General features: G+C 35.1%; 1 protein-coding gene across 1 annotated transcript in view; it reads left to right on the top strand.

The window, feature by feature from the left end:
• The window catches only part of PJA2 (praja ring finger ubiquitin ligase 2), a 79848-nt gene that overhangs the window by 36227 nt on the left and 30104 nt on the right, over positions 1 to 13517 (top strand). The window contains exon 5 of the mRNA XM_079915309.1: positions 6954 to 7139. Within this exon, the coding sequence (XP_079771435.1) occupies positions 6954 to 7139 (186 nt within the window). The remainder of the gene's footprint in view (positions 1 to 6953; positions 7140 to 13517) is intronic.

Below are 13517 nucleotides of genomic sequence, written 5' to 3'. Positions count from 1 at the left end.
TTCTTTACAACTGGAAAAATACTTTAATGAATGTACGGCCTGATTCCCTGAAAAATTCTAAATGATCACTTAATCACATCTGAAACATTACACTTTATGGGATAAGCATTGTAGCTGGTTGCATTGCTCTGAGCTGTTTGACGAGAACTGAACGCCACCTTATTAAATTACAACTGCAAGGGGAATTTTAACAGGCAGCATATAATTACCAGACTTGGAATTAGACCGAAGAGTTAGGTTAATACCCTGCTCTTTTGAAATATACCCTGAGAACTTTAATAACTGTTTGAGGACAAGATCTTGAGTTTAAAAGAACCTTTCAGCCATGCCAGCACATTTTAACCTTAGGCCTAATCGCTCTGAAGAGAGGTGTGCTATCTCTTAACCACTTCTTATAGTACTTGAGGTTTTTTGGCAGAGTTTTTGTCCCTAGGCCTTAACCTTGCTTAAAAGGTAAAAAACCTTACCAAAGATAAAAATGTCAGGACAACTTTTTTGTTGTTGTTGATGACTTTGGGAGAATAAAAGGAATATTGGTTATTTAGTTGATTACATTTGATATACTTAAAAAGGATTATTGAAATCCTCCCAGGGGTCACATTTTGTTTCAGGTACTCTGTAAATACAAATAATCATGATTCCTGTTGCCTTGGTGTTCACCAGCCTTATGAGGAAGACAGAATATACAGATAATTATCATGAGGCTAAATTAAGCTCCTTTCCTCTCCTGTATGTTTGCTGAAAGCCATGAAGAAAGCTCCTCTGATCTCGCTATCTCCCAACAAGTAAAGCATCTATGAACAGCCAAAACAAAGATCTTTAAGCACATGCTCTAATATTTTAGGAAAACTTTATATCTTGTTTCCAAGTTCATAGAAGTTTAAAAGGAGTAAATTGGGGATAAATATCTTCGTTCCTCAGGCATGCTAGGGAGTCATAGATTACAATATTTTGATACTAGGGGAAAAGATCAGAAAGTTGTAAAAGGCAGGCAGAATTCAAAAAGAAAAACCAGGGACTTCCCTGGAGGTCCCGTGGTACTGCCAAGGGCTCAGGTCCGATCCCTGGTCAGGGAACTAAGGTCCCACAACCTGCCTGGCACAGCCAAAAAACCAAACCATTTGGGCCTTATTTACTAAATTAAGTAGACATAGATTTGAACAGCTTCCATTTGTATTACTTTATTACAACATAGTTCAGTGTTAGTACTAGTAAAAAGTCTCAAACTGTTAGATTATGTTTAGTATACTATTTTGGAAAATGCATTGAATTATATAATATGTTTTAATATAATTTCCTTCCAGAGTATTTTCAATAAAATTCAAAAGTGTTTTTGATCCACAGATGGTCAGATAAGAAAATTATCTAAAATTTCACTCTTCCCTAAGCTCCTATATAGTTGAGTTTTTGTGGATGCGATAAATATCAAAGAAGACAAACAAACCATTCCTTGGGGGACTTAGGGAATAAGAGGTGGCTTTTGCCTGGTTTTACTTCTGTATCTGATTTCTACCTAGATTTGTACATAAAATGTTTTGTCTAGAAACCACATATAATTTTATTTATGTGAAAAAGGTTTTTTGATTCACAATTGAATCTGTAAAGAGTGTAATACTTGAGTAAGTTATAGTTTTTTGCTCTTGCATATAGCTCTAAATGTTAATGGGAGACAGTACTAATGAAAGACCATATAAAAGTCACAGTGGTATTTTAGTTTTTACTTTGAAAAATTTTTAATGTTTAACTCATACGCTTTTATAATCAAGAACAAATGGGTCCTCGTTAGTCCATGATCATTTTGTGTCCTGTTTGTTCTGTTGCTTGTTCTCCTTGAAAAGTTATTTTAAAATCTTTTCTCTTTTTGCTTTTAGTTCCTTATACTCCTGTCATTCTTAGTGGATAACTTTGTCTCTGCTTTCCTGGAGATACTGAAATAATTAAATGTGAACTTTCTTGTTTTCCTCTCCTCCATCAGAATACATATTAACATACTAACATATTAGAATATGTTGGTATTGGTTCCTATTTTAAATTTCTTCTTCAATGAAGAGAGCTGACTTTTCTCATTCTGTGCCTGCAGTCATATCTGACACCTTACATATCTGTTACCTTTACTCCTGGGTTCCTTCTCTAAATTTTCTAAATCCTGGGGGCAGCTTTCATTGATCTTGCTCCCTCTTTTAACTACTTGCCTGTTTATATTTTCTCTTCCACTGCTGAATTTTCAGAATAAATGTTCCACATACTCTGCTTCTGTTCCTTCACTATCCACTATTATTAAATGCCTCAAAATCTAACTCCCTGTATTATTTCTATATTCTCCCATGTTAACAGTGACCTCCCAATTTCCATAGCCAATTGATTTTTTTCTCTACCCATTTTCTTTGACTTCAGTGCTACCATTGAGCTGTTTGCTCACCCTTTTCTGCTCCATGGTTTCTCTTCCATTGACCTATGTTCGATGCTTCTTTGCTGCGTCTTTTTTGGGGTCTGCAAACTTTTTTTAAAAGGTTGACCAGATAGTAAATATTTTAGGTTTTGTGGACCAAAAGGCAATATTGAGGATATTATGTGGATACTTGTATGACCATTTTAAAATGAAAAACACATCCTTAGCGTCCGGGCCACTAAAAAACAGACAGGTGGCCGGATTTGGCTTCTGCTCCAGGGCATAATTTGCTGACCTCTGGTATAAAGCTGTTGGGTGACCAGGAGGCTGATACTGCTATTCAGTAAGACCAGAGGATGTCAAGTAGATTTTCTTTGGTAGAGAAAAGAGGAAAATGGTGGTGTGCGGGTAGAAAATCCAAATGAAATTTCTAAGCAAACAGCTTATATAATGAAAGAAGGAACTACCTTTATTAAATGTTTACCATTTTCCAAAAATTGTGCAAAACATTTTATCTGTGGTATTCATTTAAACAGCACTGTAGACCTGAAAAGTAAATATTAATATCCTCATTTTACAGATGAGGAGAAGTGAGCTCAGGGAAGTTCATTCATTGCCCAGGCTTGTACTAGTAAGTACTGAGCAGATCCTAACCTAAACTCTATCAGACTTCAGAGCTTGCTCTTGCCATTGTGGTGTTCCACTGCCACGGTGAAAAAGGCTATCATATGTTGTAGATGGAACTTTCACCTGATGTTAAATGTAGTATTTTGTTTCTTCAGTAAAGAAATTGCCTGTGGTAGATTTTTTGTTTTTCATAGTAAAAAATCTTAGCCATCAATTCATAGTTTCCTCCGACTAGCCCTCTGAGCCAGTTTGGACTTTTAGAGCTACAAATTATTAATAGACATTAAGTTTGAAATTTGTCATAGATAATAACGTTCAGAATGAATTATTAATAGGAAATTATTGATATATTACTTTCTATCACTTATATCACAAATGTATGTTAATTTCTGGGGAACGTACTTTAAAGACGATTAATTGTTGGCCCTTTTTAAATAAACTGATATCACTGAAAGTTGTCTATGTAAAGTCGTTCGATAGCACAGTCTTAGTTAACTTCCAAGAGCTTACAGGTGCTTCACAATTCAGACAGATCTCCTTAGATGCTTTTCTGGGAAAAGGAACTGTGATTTTGCACTTAGAAAAATACCTTTAAATGCAGTGTTAAAGAAGCAGCTGCACTTTAGTGGTTTAGACTGAACGAATAAGAAGGCTAGTCCATTAATTAATTGAAAAACAAAAGAAGCAGTGTTGTAGAGGAAGGTCTTGAAAGAGTGATCTGGTCCTGAAATGGGAAAAAAGGTGAAGTGATTGTGAAGACATTCTTGGTGGTGGGAGGAATAGTTGCGATGAAAATTCGTATTTGGGGGACAGCATTTGGAATAGAGCATATTGGAAGGAAAGAGTTGGATGTAAGGATGTACTCATAACTGGGATCAGATGTAGTAAATCATAAGTGCCATTAGAAGTTCAAACTTTTTTTTTCTGTAGGCCAGTATTTTTTAAAGAGGGTAAAATATATTAAGTGGCACGCAGACAAGTGTTTTTAATTTTTATCATTATATATTTATATTAGTGTGAATCAAAAAAAATATAGCTAGCACATCAAATTTGGAACTTTATGGATATTGCTTAAGAGATAACTAAAATGTATTTGAGTGAAAAAAAAACTGTTGTTTAAAAAAAGATTTGATAATAGTTGCTGATGACATTATTTACTAAGCACTGTTAGAATGTTTTCTATATATTAACTCATTTATTCCTCAAATGAACTCAAGGAGATAGTGGATACTATTATATTTACCTGATAGGTGAGGCAATAAAGGTACAGAGAGGTTAAGTAACTTTTTCACAGCTAATAACTGGTGCATTCAAATCCAGGCCAGCTGACTCCAGAACCTGTGTTCTCAACTGCTGTACCTTAAGACACAGTGTTAATGTACAACTGTAGCAAAAATTGTGAGTACTGTAGGCAAATGGCTTAAGTTTATGAAATGCAGCTTTAGTAGAGAGGAACTGTTGAAAATTTTTGGAGTAATGTTAGAAATGTACTGTTTGATATAAATGGAAGTGATAGGGATATTCAGAATGCGTTCTTTGAGTTGAGGGATTTGGGATTAAGTTTAGGGACACCAGTTAATAATTGATTGTCTCAATCTAGTTTGGAGAAAAGCACTTGAACCAAGGTTTGTTAGGGGAAATGGAGAAAAAGGAGATAGTACATAAGAGCCATTGAACAGAAAGAATGGAAAGTAAAAAAGGACTTAAAAGTGGGGAGTTTCTGAAGAGTCAAAGATATGTGGTTTCCAGCTTAAGGGCAGGATAATACCATTAGATAGAAAATAAAGAAAGGGACTTATATGGCAGATGAATTTTGTTATAAAACTATAATTTTTAAAAGGCTGAAAATCTAAAAATGTTTGGTGGGCAGTTAGTGGTTATAAAAGCTTAGTATGGTGATCAGGGCTAGGGATATATATTTAAAAATTATCTACTTCGAGGTGAGTGTTATATGTAATGAGTAATAATGATGTAGGCCAGGGGTCTGCAAACTTTCTTAAGGGGCCAGATAGTAAATATTTTAGGTTTTTTAAACTAAGAGGCAAAATCCAATATAAATAGGTAAAAAAAAAAAAAACATTTTTAGCTCACATACCATAAAACAAACAAACAAAGCAGGCAGCAGGGCCAGATTTGGCTAAAAGGCTATAGTTTGCCAGTCCTTGACATAAACTTCTTAAATATGTTGACTGTTTATCATAGACATTCTTTTTCTATTGAAATTCAGAGATATTCCATCAGTTATTTCATTAATTCAGAAAAGTTCAGAAGTTTCATATGTTATCTTTCTGGACAGGATCAATCTCTGAGAGAAATGTTTAAAAAATGAAATTCACTTTTAAGTAGATGTTAAAAATTGCCAGAAATTAATCTAGAAATCCAACTCTACTTCTTAAAAACATTTCAAAACTGGAGTTGGTAATTTAGCTGTGAATTTGAGAAGCTTCATAGTCAAGGGAAGTTAGCTCAGTAAGCTCCTTTAAAACTATTTTCTGTGTTAGATTTTGACACTGATACAAGTCTGGAAATGATTTACTTGATCTTAGATTATTCTTTGGGTCACAGAAAATTTTACAGAATATAAGCAGTTTTGGCTCATACCCAGTGAAGGAACACCTTTTATTTGCTATGCCAGGGCTGTGTTCTATTTCTTCTCCAGGATGTTTGGGCCCTGAAAATTGGAAGTTGATTTTATTTTATTTTTTTACTTCTGCTAACTTCTCAGAGCTCAGATTAATGCTGCTCTTCATTAATTGCATCTTGGGTTTATCTGCCTGTAGAAGGAGACAATACCAATTATCACTTCCTTTCAAAAAAGTAGATTAAATTTTGTTATTTTTGGGTTTCTTAAAAGTCAGTGCACAAAGGGTAATATCTTTAAGAGAATTCTTGACCAGAATGGTTGCTATGGTTAGAAAAAGCATTTAAGATTTATTTTCAACACTGTTAAATAGTATTTTAGCTTCTGGTAATATAAGATGTCTGATGCTTTGCGAGTTGTTGAATGTGACCAAATTAACCAAAGTTAAATATGCATACTATCTAAAAGTAATTCTTCGGAGATTTTTTATTAACCCTTTTATCACACTTTTTCATTCCTTATCGAAATATTCTCTTGAGTTGAAATTTATTTTGTGTTCACAATCTTACCAAAGGACTTCAGTAAAGATTTGTCAGTGCTGCTTTTTATGAATTGAATCTCTCTCCATTGTAAAGTGTTTTTTGTAAAAGGAAGAAAAAAGTAAGCTTTTAAAACATGGTAATAGTGAAAATATATTCATAGAGGATGTAATATCAGTTGTCAGTATGTAATTAGAAAGTTGTTTTAAGTCAGGTGAGTAATAACTCTATTATTTATTCCAGATAGCATTTAACCTGGCATTATCGAATAAATTACTGAAAATTTTGTGTAGAAGTATGTCTAAAATATAAAGAACCTGTGTCTAAGCACCACAGAATTAGTTACTTTAATGAAGAAAATAATAAATTGATAATTTCATAACTTGCCATATGCTATGTTCATTTGAAAAAGTTACATTCTGCTGAATATTTATCTCTGTATTTATTTATTTATTTATTTATTTTTTTTTTTTTGCGGTATGCGGGCCTCTCACTGTTGTGGCCTCTCCCATTGCGGAGCACAGGCTCTGGACGCGCAGGCTCAGCGGCCATGGCTCACGGGCCCAGCCGCTCTGCAGCATGTGGGATCCTCCCGGACCGGGGCATGAACCCGTGTCCCCTGCATCGGCAGGCGGACTCTCAACCACTGCGCCACCAGGGAAGCCCTGTATTTATTTTTAAAATATGTTAAAATTTAATTGGCACCTGATGAAACATGTAGAGCATCAGTACTCCACTCTCTACCATGATGCCTGGTTAACACTCCAAATGATAAATGCACTTGTAATGACAGTATATTTCTGTTCTAAATTTGCAGTTCAGAATGCAGTGATGGAGAATGGTCTGCCTCTTTGCCTCATCGATTTTCTGGTACGGAAAAAGATCAGTCCTCAAGTGATGAAAGCTGGGAGACTCTGCCAGGAAAAGATGAGAATGAACCTGAACTACAAAGTGATAGCAGTGGTCCCGAAGAGGAAAACCAAGAATTATCTCTTCAGGAAGGGTATGTTAACAGTAAGATTTGTTATTTTTATGCATACTGCACAAGAGTGTTATACATCACATTCAGATGTTGGATATGCTATTAATTGCATTACAAGCCCTATGTAGGATCAGTAGATCCTGCTGAATTTTGTTATGCCTTCGGTGTTTTCCAAAGAACAATTAAATTGAAAATACTGGTAATTACAGTGTCTTGTCTTAGATACAGTATGTGTTTCCATTTTGCTTTATTGAAGAAATGTTGGACATTTAAAAGATCATTTGGTAAGTCAGGTATGAGTGAATCAGAGCTGCCATTGCTATTCAGTGAAGATAATAGCAAGGGAGAAGGGAAGCCCTCAGAGGGAAATCAGTGATTTTTTCATGGAAATGCAGGCAGTAGGAAAAGTTGAAGTTTTAATATTTCTCTCTAATTGCATTGGATATCTCCAGAAATTAGTGGTTGATGATATATATCTTTGTCTTTTCCTAACTTTAATGGGAATGCTCTAGTGCAGGGCTTGTCAAATTTGTATTACAAAGGGCCAAATAGTAAATATTTCCAGCTTTGTGTGTCAGTCTCTGTTGGAGCTCCTCAGTTCTACTGTTATAGTGTAAAAGTAGCCATAGACAATATGTAAATGAATGGGTGTAACTGTCTTCCAACAAAATTGTATTTATAAAATTGGCAAGCTGGAAATAACCTGTAGGCCATAGTTTACCAGCCCTTGCTCCACTAGTATTTCCCTAGTAAGAATGATTTGGGGTTTTAGGTTGATTTCATACATGTACACACACACATACACAATTTTTTTGTCTTAAATCACACCAAGGAAATTAAAAAAAAATTTGTTTTTAAATTGGGGTATCGTTGCTTTACAATGTTGTGTTAGTTTCTGCTGTACAGCAAAGTGAATCAGCTATATGTATACATCCCCTCTTTTTCTGGATTTTCTTCCCATTTAGGTCACCACAGAGCATTGAGTAGAGTTCCCTATGCTATACAGCAGGTTCTCACTAGTTATCTGTTTTATACATATTCGTGTATATATGTCAATCCCAATCACACTAAGGAAATTTTACCTGTTTGTATTTCATAGGTTTCTGGCAAGAATGTTTGTTGAATTTTATTAAAGTCTTGTTAGCACCAATGGAAATGATATAATGATTTTTTACTTTTGGCCTAATGATCATGAGCAATTTTATATATTTATTTATATATTTGTGTGTATATATACACACACACATATATATACACAAATATATATATATATTTGTGTGAGAGTGTGTGTGTATATCTTTTGGTGTTTAAATAGCTATTTATTCCTTTAAAGACTGTTAGTATTTGCTTGTGAAACCTTCTAGGCTTGGTGTTTTGTTGTGAGGGAGTATTTCTTTGATAATTAAATTTTTTTTCTATAATAATTGGTTCTAATTTAGTCTCTCAAGGGAACTATTTTGGTAAATATGTTTTCTTAGGAAACACCTATTTCAACTTGGACATTACAATTTTTACTTTTCAACAAGTTTAAATTTCCAGTTTGAGATTACTTCTGTAAGAAACTCTGGAGATAAAGCATATTAGAAAATTTGTAAAGAAAGAAATGTAAGAACATAATTGGTTTTGATAGTGGTAGGTTGAGGTGGCATTTTTTTCCTCTTCCTAACTTTATGTTTGATCATCTCTAATCACTATTAGTTAGTTTACTACGTTTTATTAATTTTTTCATATGTAATTTGTGATAGTAGCTATTCATGCAACAGATATTTATTGAGCATATAGTATGTGCCAAGCATGGTACTGGATCCTGGGATTATTATCAGTGAACAAGACAAATAAGATTCTCCCATGAAGTTTACATTATGGTGGGAGAGGCAGGTAATAAACAAGATACAAATATGATAAATTACAAACTGATAATTACTGTGAAGGGAATAAAACACTAATGTGATAAAGTAACTGACAGAGGCTTACATTAATTAGAGTGATCAGGGAGGACTTCTCTTAGGAATTGACTTTTGAGCTGAGCTCTAAAAGATGAGAATTAGCAGTTAGTTGAAGGAGAGCTTTCTAGGCAAAAAGAAAGATGAGAGCAGAGGTACTGAAAAGGAAAGGGCTTGGTATGTAAGACGGTAGTGGGGCTGAAGCAGATGAGTGGAAAGAATAGTAATATGAGATGAAGTTGGCAGGAACCAGACTATGCAGGACATGTAGCATCTGGAATTTATTCAGAGAGCAGTGAGATTTTAAGTGAGGAATTAACTGATTTGACACACATTTTTAAAGGATCACTCTAACAGCTTTGTGGAGATCGAATTGGAAAGGGACTAAAGCAAAAAAGAGGATGAGAGTGGATTAGGCTGTGAGGGGATGGTAGTGAGAATTTAAAAAGGTGAAGAGGTTTCAGAATATTTTTGAGTTATAAGTATTAGGAAGGATTGGGTGTGAGATGAGGGAGAAATCAGTCAGTTATGCCTAGGTTTTTTGGTTGGAACATTGGGTAGATGTTAATGTTGTTGACTGAGATGAGGAAGCCTGAGGAGAGGACTGGGAAGTAGGAACTCCTTTTTGAAATTTTCAGTGCCAGTGAGACATGCATTGTAGACGGCAGGAGGCACTTGCATATTTAACCTACAAGTTTAAGGAAAGTATCCTGAATTGTAGGTAGATGTACAGGTATATGTATAAACAGAAACACATTTGAAAATCATCAGCTACTTGCATTGATATCCTACAATAATAAAACCGGTAGTTTGATTTAAAAAAAATAGAAGTCAAGTGGTGAGGGGGGACAGAATTAAAATGCTGGACAGCAGTAGTATTTCAGTTGATGGGGGAAGCTCAGAGTTGAAGTGTATAGTTTGGGAGAGGTCTGAAAGTTAACTGTTGACATGTTAAATTTGTATGGTAAAATTTCAAGGGTAACAACTACAAGAATAAATACAGAGTATATGTATTGGAAACCAGTAGAAGAGGAAAAAAGGAGTTAAGAGGAAAAAATGGAAAAATAACATTTAAAGTCAATCCAAATAACAGTTAAAAAAAAAGGAAGAAAAAGCATAAAAAAGGGAAGAAAAATAAAGATGAAAAAGCAGGATGTAAGAAAAAGTCCTGTAATAAACATAAATTGCTTACTCTCTGCTTGTGAAAGAAAAGCTTCAAATCAGTTGGATTTTTTTAAAGTTAAATGCTGTTTACAAAAGACACACTTAAAGCATTAATATACAGAAAGATTGAAAGTAAAAGGGCAGAAAATGATATTTCAGGGAAACACTAACTAAAAGAAAATGGACTAATTATACTAACATTAGCAATTTAGACTTAAAGACAGAGAAAGCATTAATGGGGAGAGTGGAGGTCACTATGTAGTAAGTCCAATTTACTAGTAAAATGTAGCAGTTTTAAACTTGAATGCACAGACTTAAAATATATACATCAAAATTTAACCAACCTAGAGAATATTGACAGATTTTCTGTCATATTAGGAAATTTTTAAATACCTTTCTCAATTAATAATTCATGGATATAAAAAATTAATTGCAGATTTGAACAACTTACTTAAGCTTGCTTTAATGAACACTGCATGCTGTGGAATACACAAACACACAAAAACTGAACATGTACTAGACTGCAAAGTACAGGTTAACACATTTCAAAGAATCAATGTCCTAGAGACCATTTTCTCTGACCACAGTGCAATTAATTTAGAAATAAATAATACAAATATAAATTCTTAATATATAAATATACTTTATATAAAACCCTCCATGCATTTTAAATTATCCATCCTTTTAAAAAAGCAGTAGGACAGGGCTTCCCTGGTGGCACAGTGGTTGAGAGTCCGCCTGCCGATGCAGGGGACACGGGTTCGTGCCCCGGTCCGGGAAGATCCCACATGCCGCGGAGCAGCCATGGCCGCTGAGCCTGCGCGTCCGGAGCCTGTGCTCCGCAACGGGAGAGGCCACAACAGTGAGAGGCCCACGTACCACAAAAAAAAAAAAAAAGCAGTAGGACGAAGAAATCATACTAGAAGTTTAAAATGCTCACCAACTCAATGATAATGGAAATACCACCAATCAAAATCTGTGGAATTGCAATGAAATTGATATTTAAAGGGAAATTTATCTTTATAAATGCTTATGTTAGAAAAGAACAAAAGCTGAAAGTGGAGTAGCTATGCATTTAACTTAAAAAACAGAAAAGGAATATTAGAATCAACAAAGAAACTAAGGAGATAAGAATTAGAATTAGGGAAGATAAGAACAAAATTCAATAAATCAGAAAACAGTTACTATAGAATCAAAGAAATCAGAAGCTGATACTTTGAAAAGATTAAGAAAAAGAGACATTCTACTTGATAGTGAACAGGAAAATAAAGATGACACAAATAAATAATACTGAAATACAAAAGTGGACACAGCTGCAAACACAATAAAGTTTGTATAGACTTTTTAAAAAGAGTACTATGAACTTTATACCAGTAAATTTGAAAACTTAGAAGAAGTTGACAAATTCCTAGAAAAATAGAATTCACCAAAAGTCACTCAAGAAGAAATAGGAAACCTAAATAATATGATAACTATTACAGATACATAGTCAGTGGTTTAAAATCTTCCCATGGAGAAAACAACTGATCCAGGTGATTTTAGAGCTGAATTCTCTTAAACTAAACTTTCAAGGATCATATCACACTACCCTTCGAGAGAATGGAAAAAGAACTATTTCTCCAAGTCATTCAAATAAGGCCAATATAACCCTAATACCAAAAGAGTTTGTGAAGGAAATTATAAACCTATTTCGTTTATTAAAATACACATCAAAATCTTAAACAGAATTATTGGAAATCTGAATTTGTAAGTGTATTTTTTTAACAGATAAAACTCAGTTACCAATCTGAGTTTATTCCAGATATGCAGAAGTAGTTTCACATTGAATACCTGTAAATGTCATCACCAAATCGTTAGCAAAATACAGGAGAAAATTCATATGATAAATTCTGTAGATGCAAGGGAAAAAAAAATCACTTAGTAATGTTCAGTGCCTCCTTATGATAAAAATTCAGAAACTAAGATCAGAACAGAATTTCCTTGCCCTCATAAAAACTGTCTAAAAAAAAATAGAAATCATTTCAATAAGGAAGCATTAAAAAAAAATTCCCCCTTAAGATCAGGAGCAAGACAGGTTGCACCATTTCTGTAGCCATTGAGGGGGAAGTATTAGCATGGCAGGATGGGAGAATAATAAAAGGCAGAAAAATAAAAGAAGATGTAAAGGAAGAGACACCGAAAAGGAAAGAACCAAACTAGGAAAATATATTTATAGTATAAATTCTTAATGTGCAGAATGTATAAAGAACTCCTAGGGCTTCCCTGGTGGCGCAGTGGTTGAGAGTCCGCCTGCCGATGCAGGGGACGCGGGTTCGTGCCCCCGTCCGGGAAGATCCCACATGCCGTGGAGCAGCTGGGCCCGTGAGCCATGGCCTCTGAGCCTGCGTGTCCAGAGCCTGTGCTCCACAACAGGAGAGGCCACAACAGTGAGAAGCCCGCGTACCGCAAAAAAAAAAAAAGAACTCCTAGACATCAGTAAGAAAAACTGACAGTCTGATTGCAAAATCACCAAAACATTGAGCAGGTAATTCAATGAAGAAGAAATATTAATGGTGAATAAAAATATCAAAAGATGCTTACTTAGATCATTAGTAATCAGGGGAGTGTACATTAAGATTACAAGGAGGTATCATCTTTTACCCACCCATCAGATTAGCAAATATTAAGAAATATGACAATGTCAGGTGTTTTGGAGGATATAAATCAGTTCTTACACACTGCTGGTTGAGGTGGATATTACCCAAGTATTAATTAATAAGAGAAAAATTAGTGGCATATTCGTACATGGAGTATTACATAGCAATGGTAATGAATGAGCCACAGCTACATGCAAAAGCATGGATGAACCTTAAAGATAGAATATTGAGTGAGAACAACTATTCCTGGGAAAATGTGTATGATACCTATTTCATAAAGCTTAAAAACAAGCAGTAGTAAATATCTTGTTTAAGTATGCAAAAATAGTGAAAACATCTTTCAAAAAGCAATGGAGGTGGGGCTTCCCTGGTGGCACAGTAGTTAAGAATCCGCCTGCCAATGCAGGGGACACGGGTTCAATCCCTGGTCCAAGAGGATCCCACGAGCCATGGAGCAGCTGGGCCCATGCGCTGCAACTGCTGAGCCTGCGCTCTAGAGCCAGCAAGCCACAACTACTGAGCCTGCGTGCCACAACTGTTGAGGCCTGCACGCCTGAAGCCCCTGCTCCGCAACAAGAGAAGCCACCACAATGAGAAGCCCATGCACCGCAATGAAGAGTGGCCCCTGCTCGCTGCAACTAGAGAAAGCCCGCGTG

The sequence above is a fragment of the Stenella coeruleoalba genome (genome assembly GCF_951394435.1).
Source record: "Stenella coeruleoalba genome assembly, chromosome: 3".
NCBI classification, from domain to species: domain Eukaryota; kingdom Metazoa; phylum Chordata; class Mammalia; order Artiodactyla; family Delphinidae; genus Stenella; species Stenella coeruleoalba.
The sequence above is the reverse complement of the archived record's forward strand: the minus strand, read 5'-3'. Positions and strand labels throughout refer to the sequence as shown.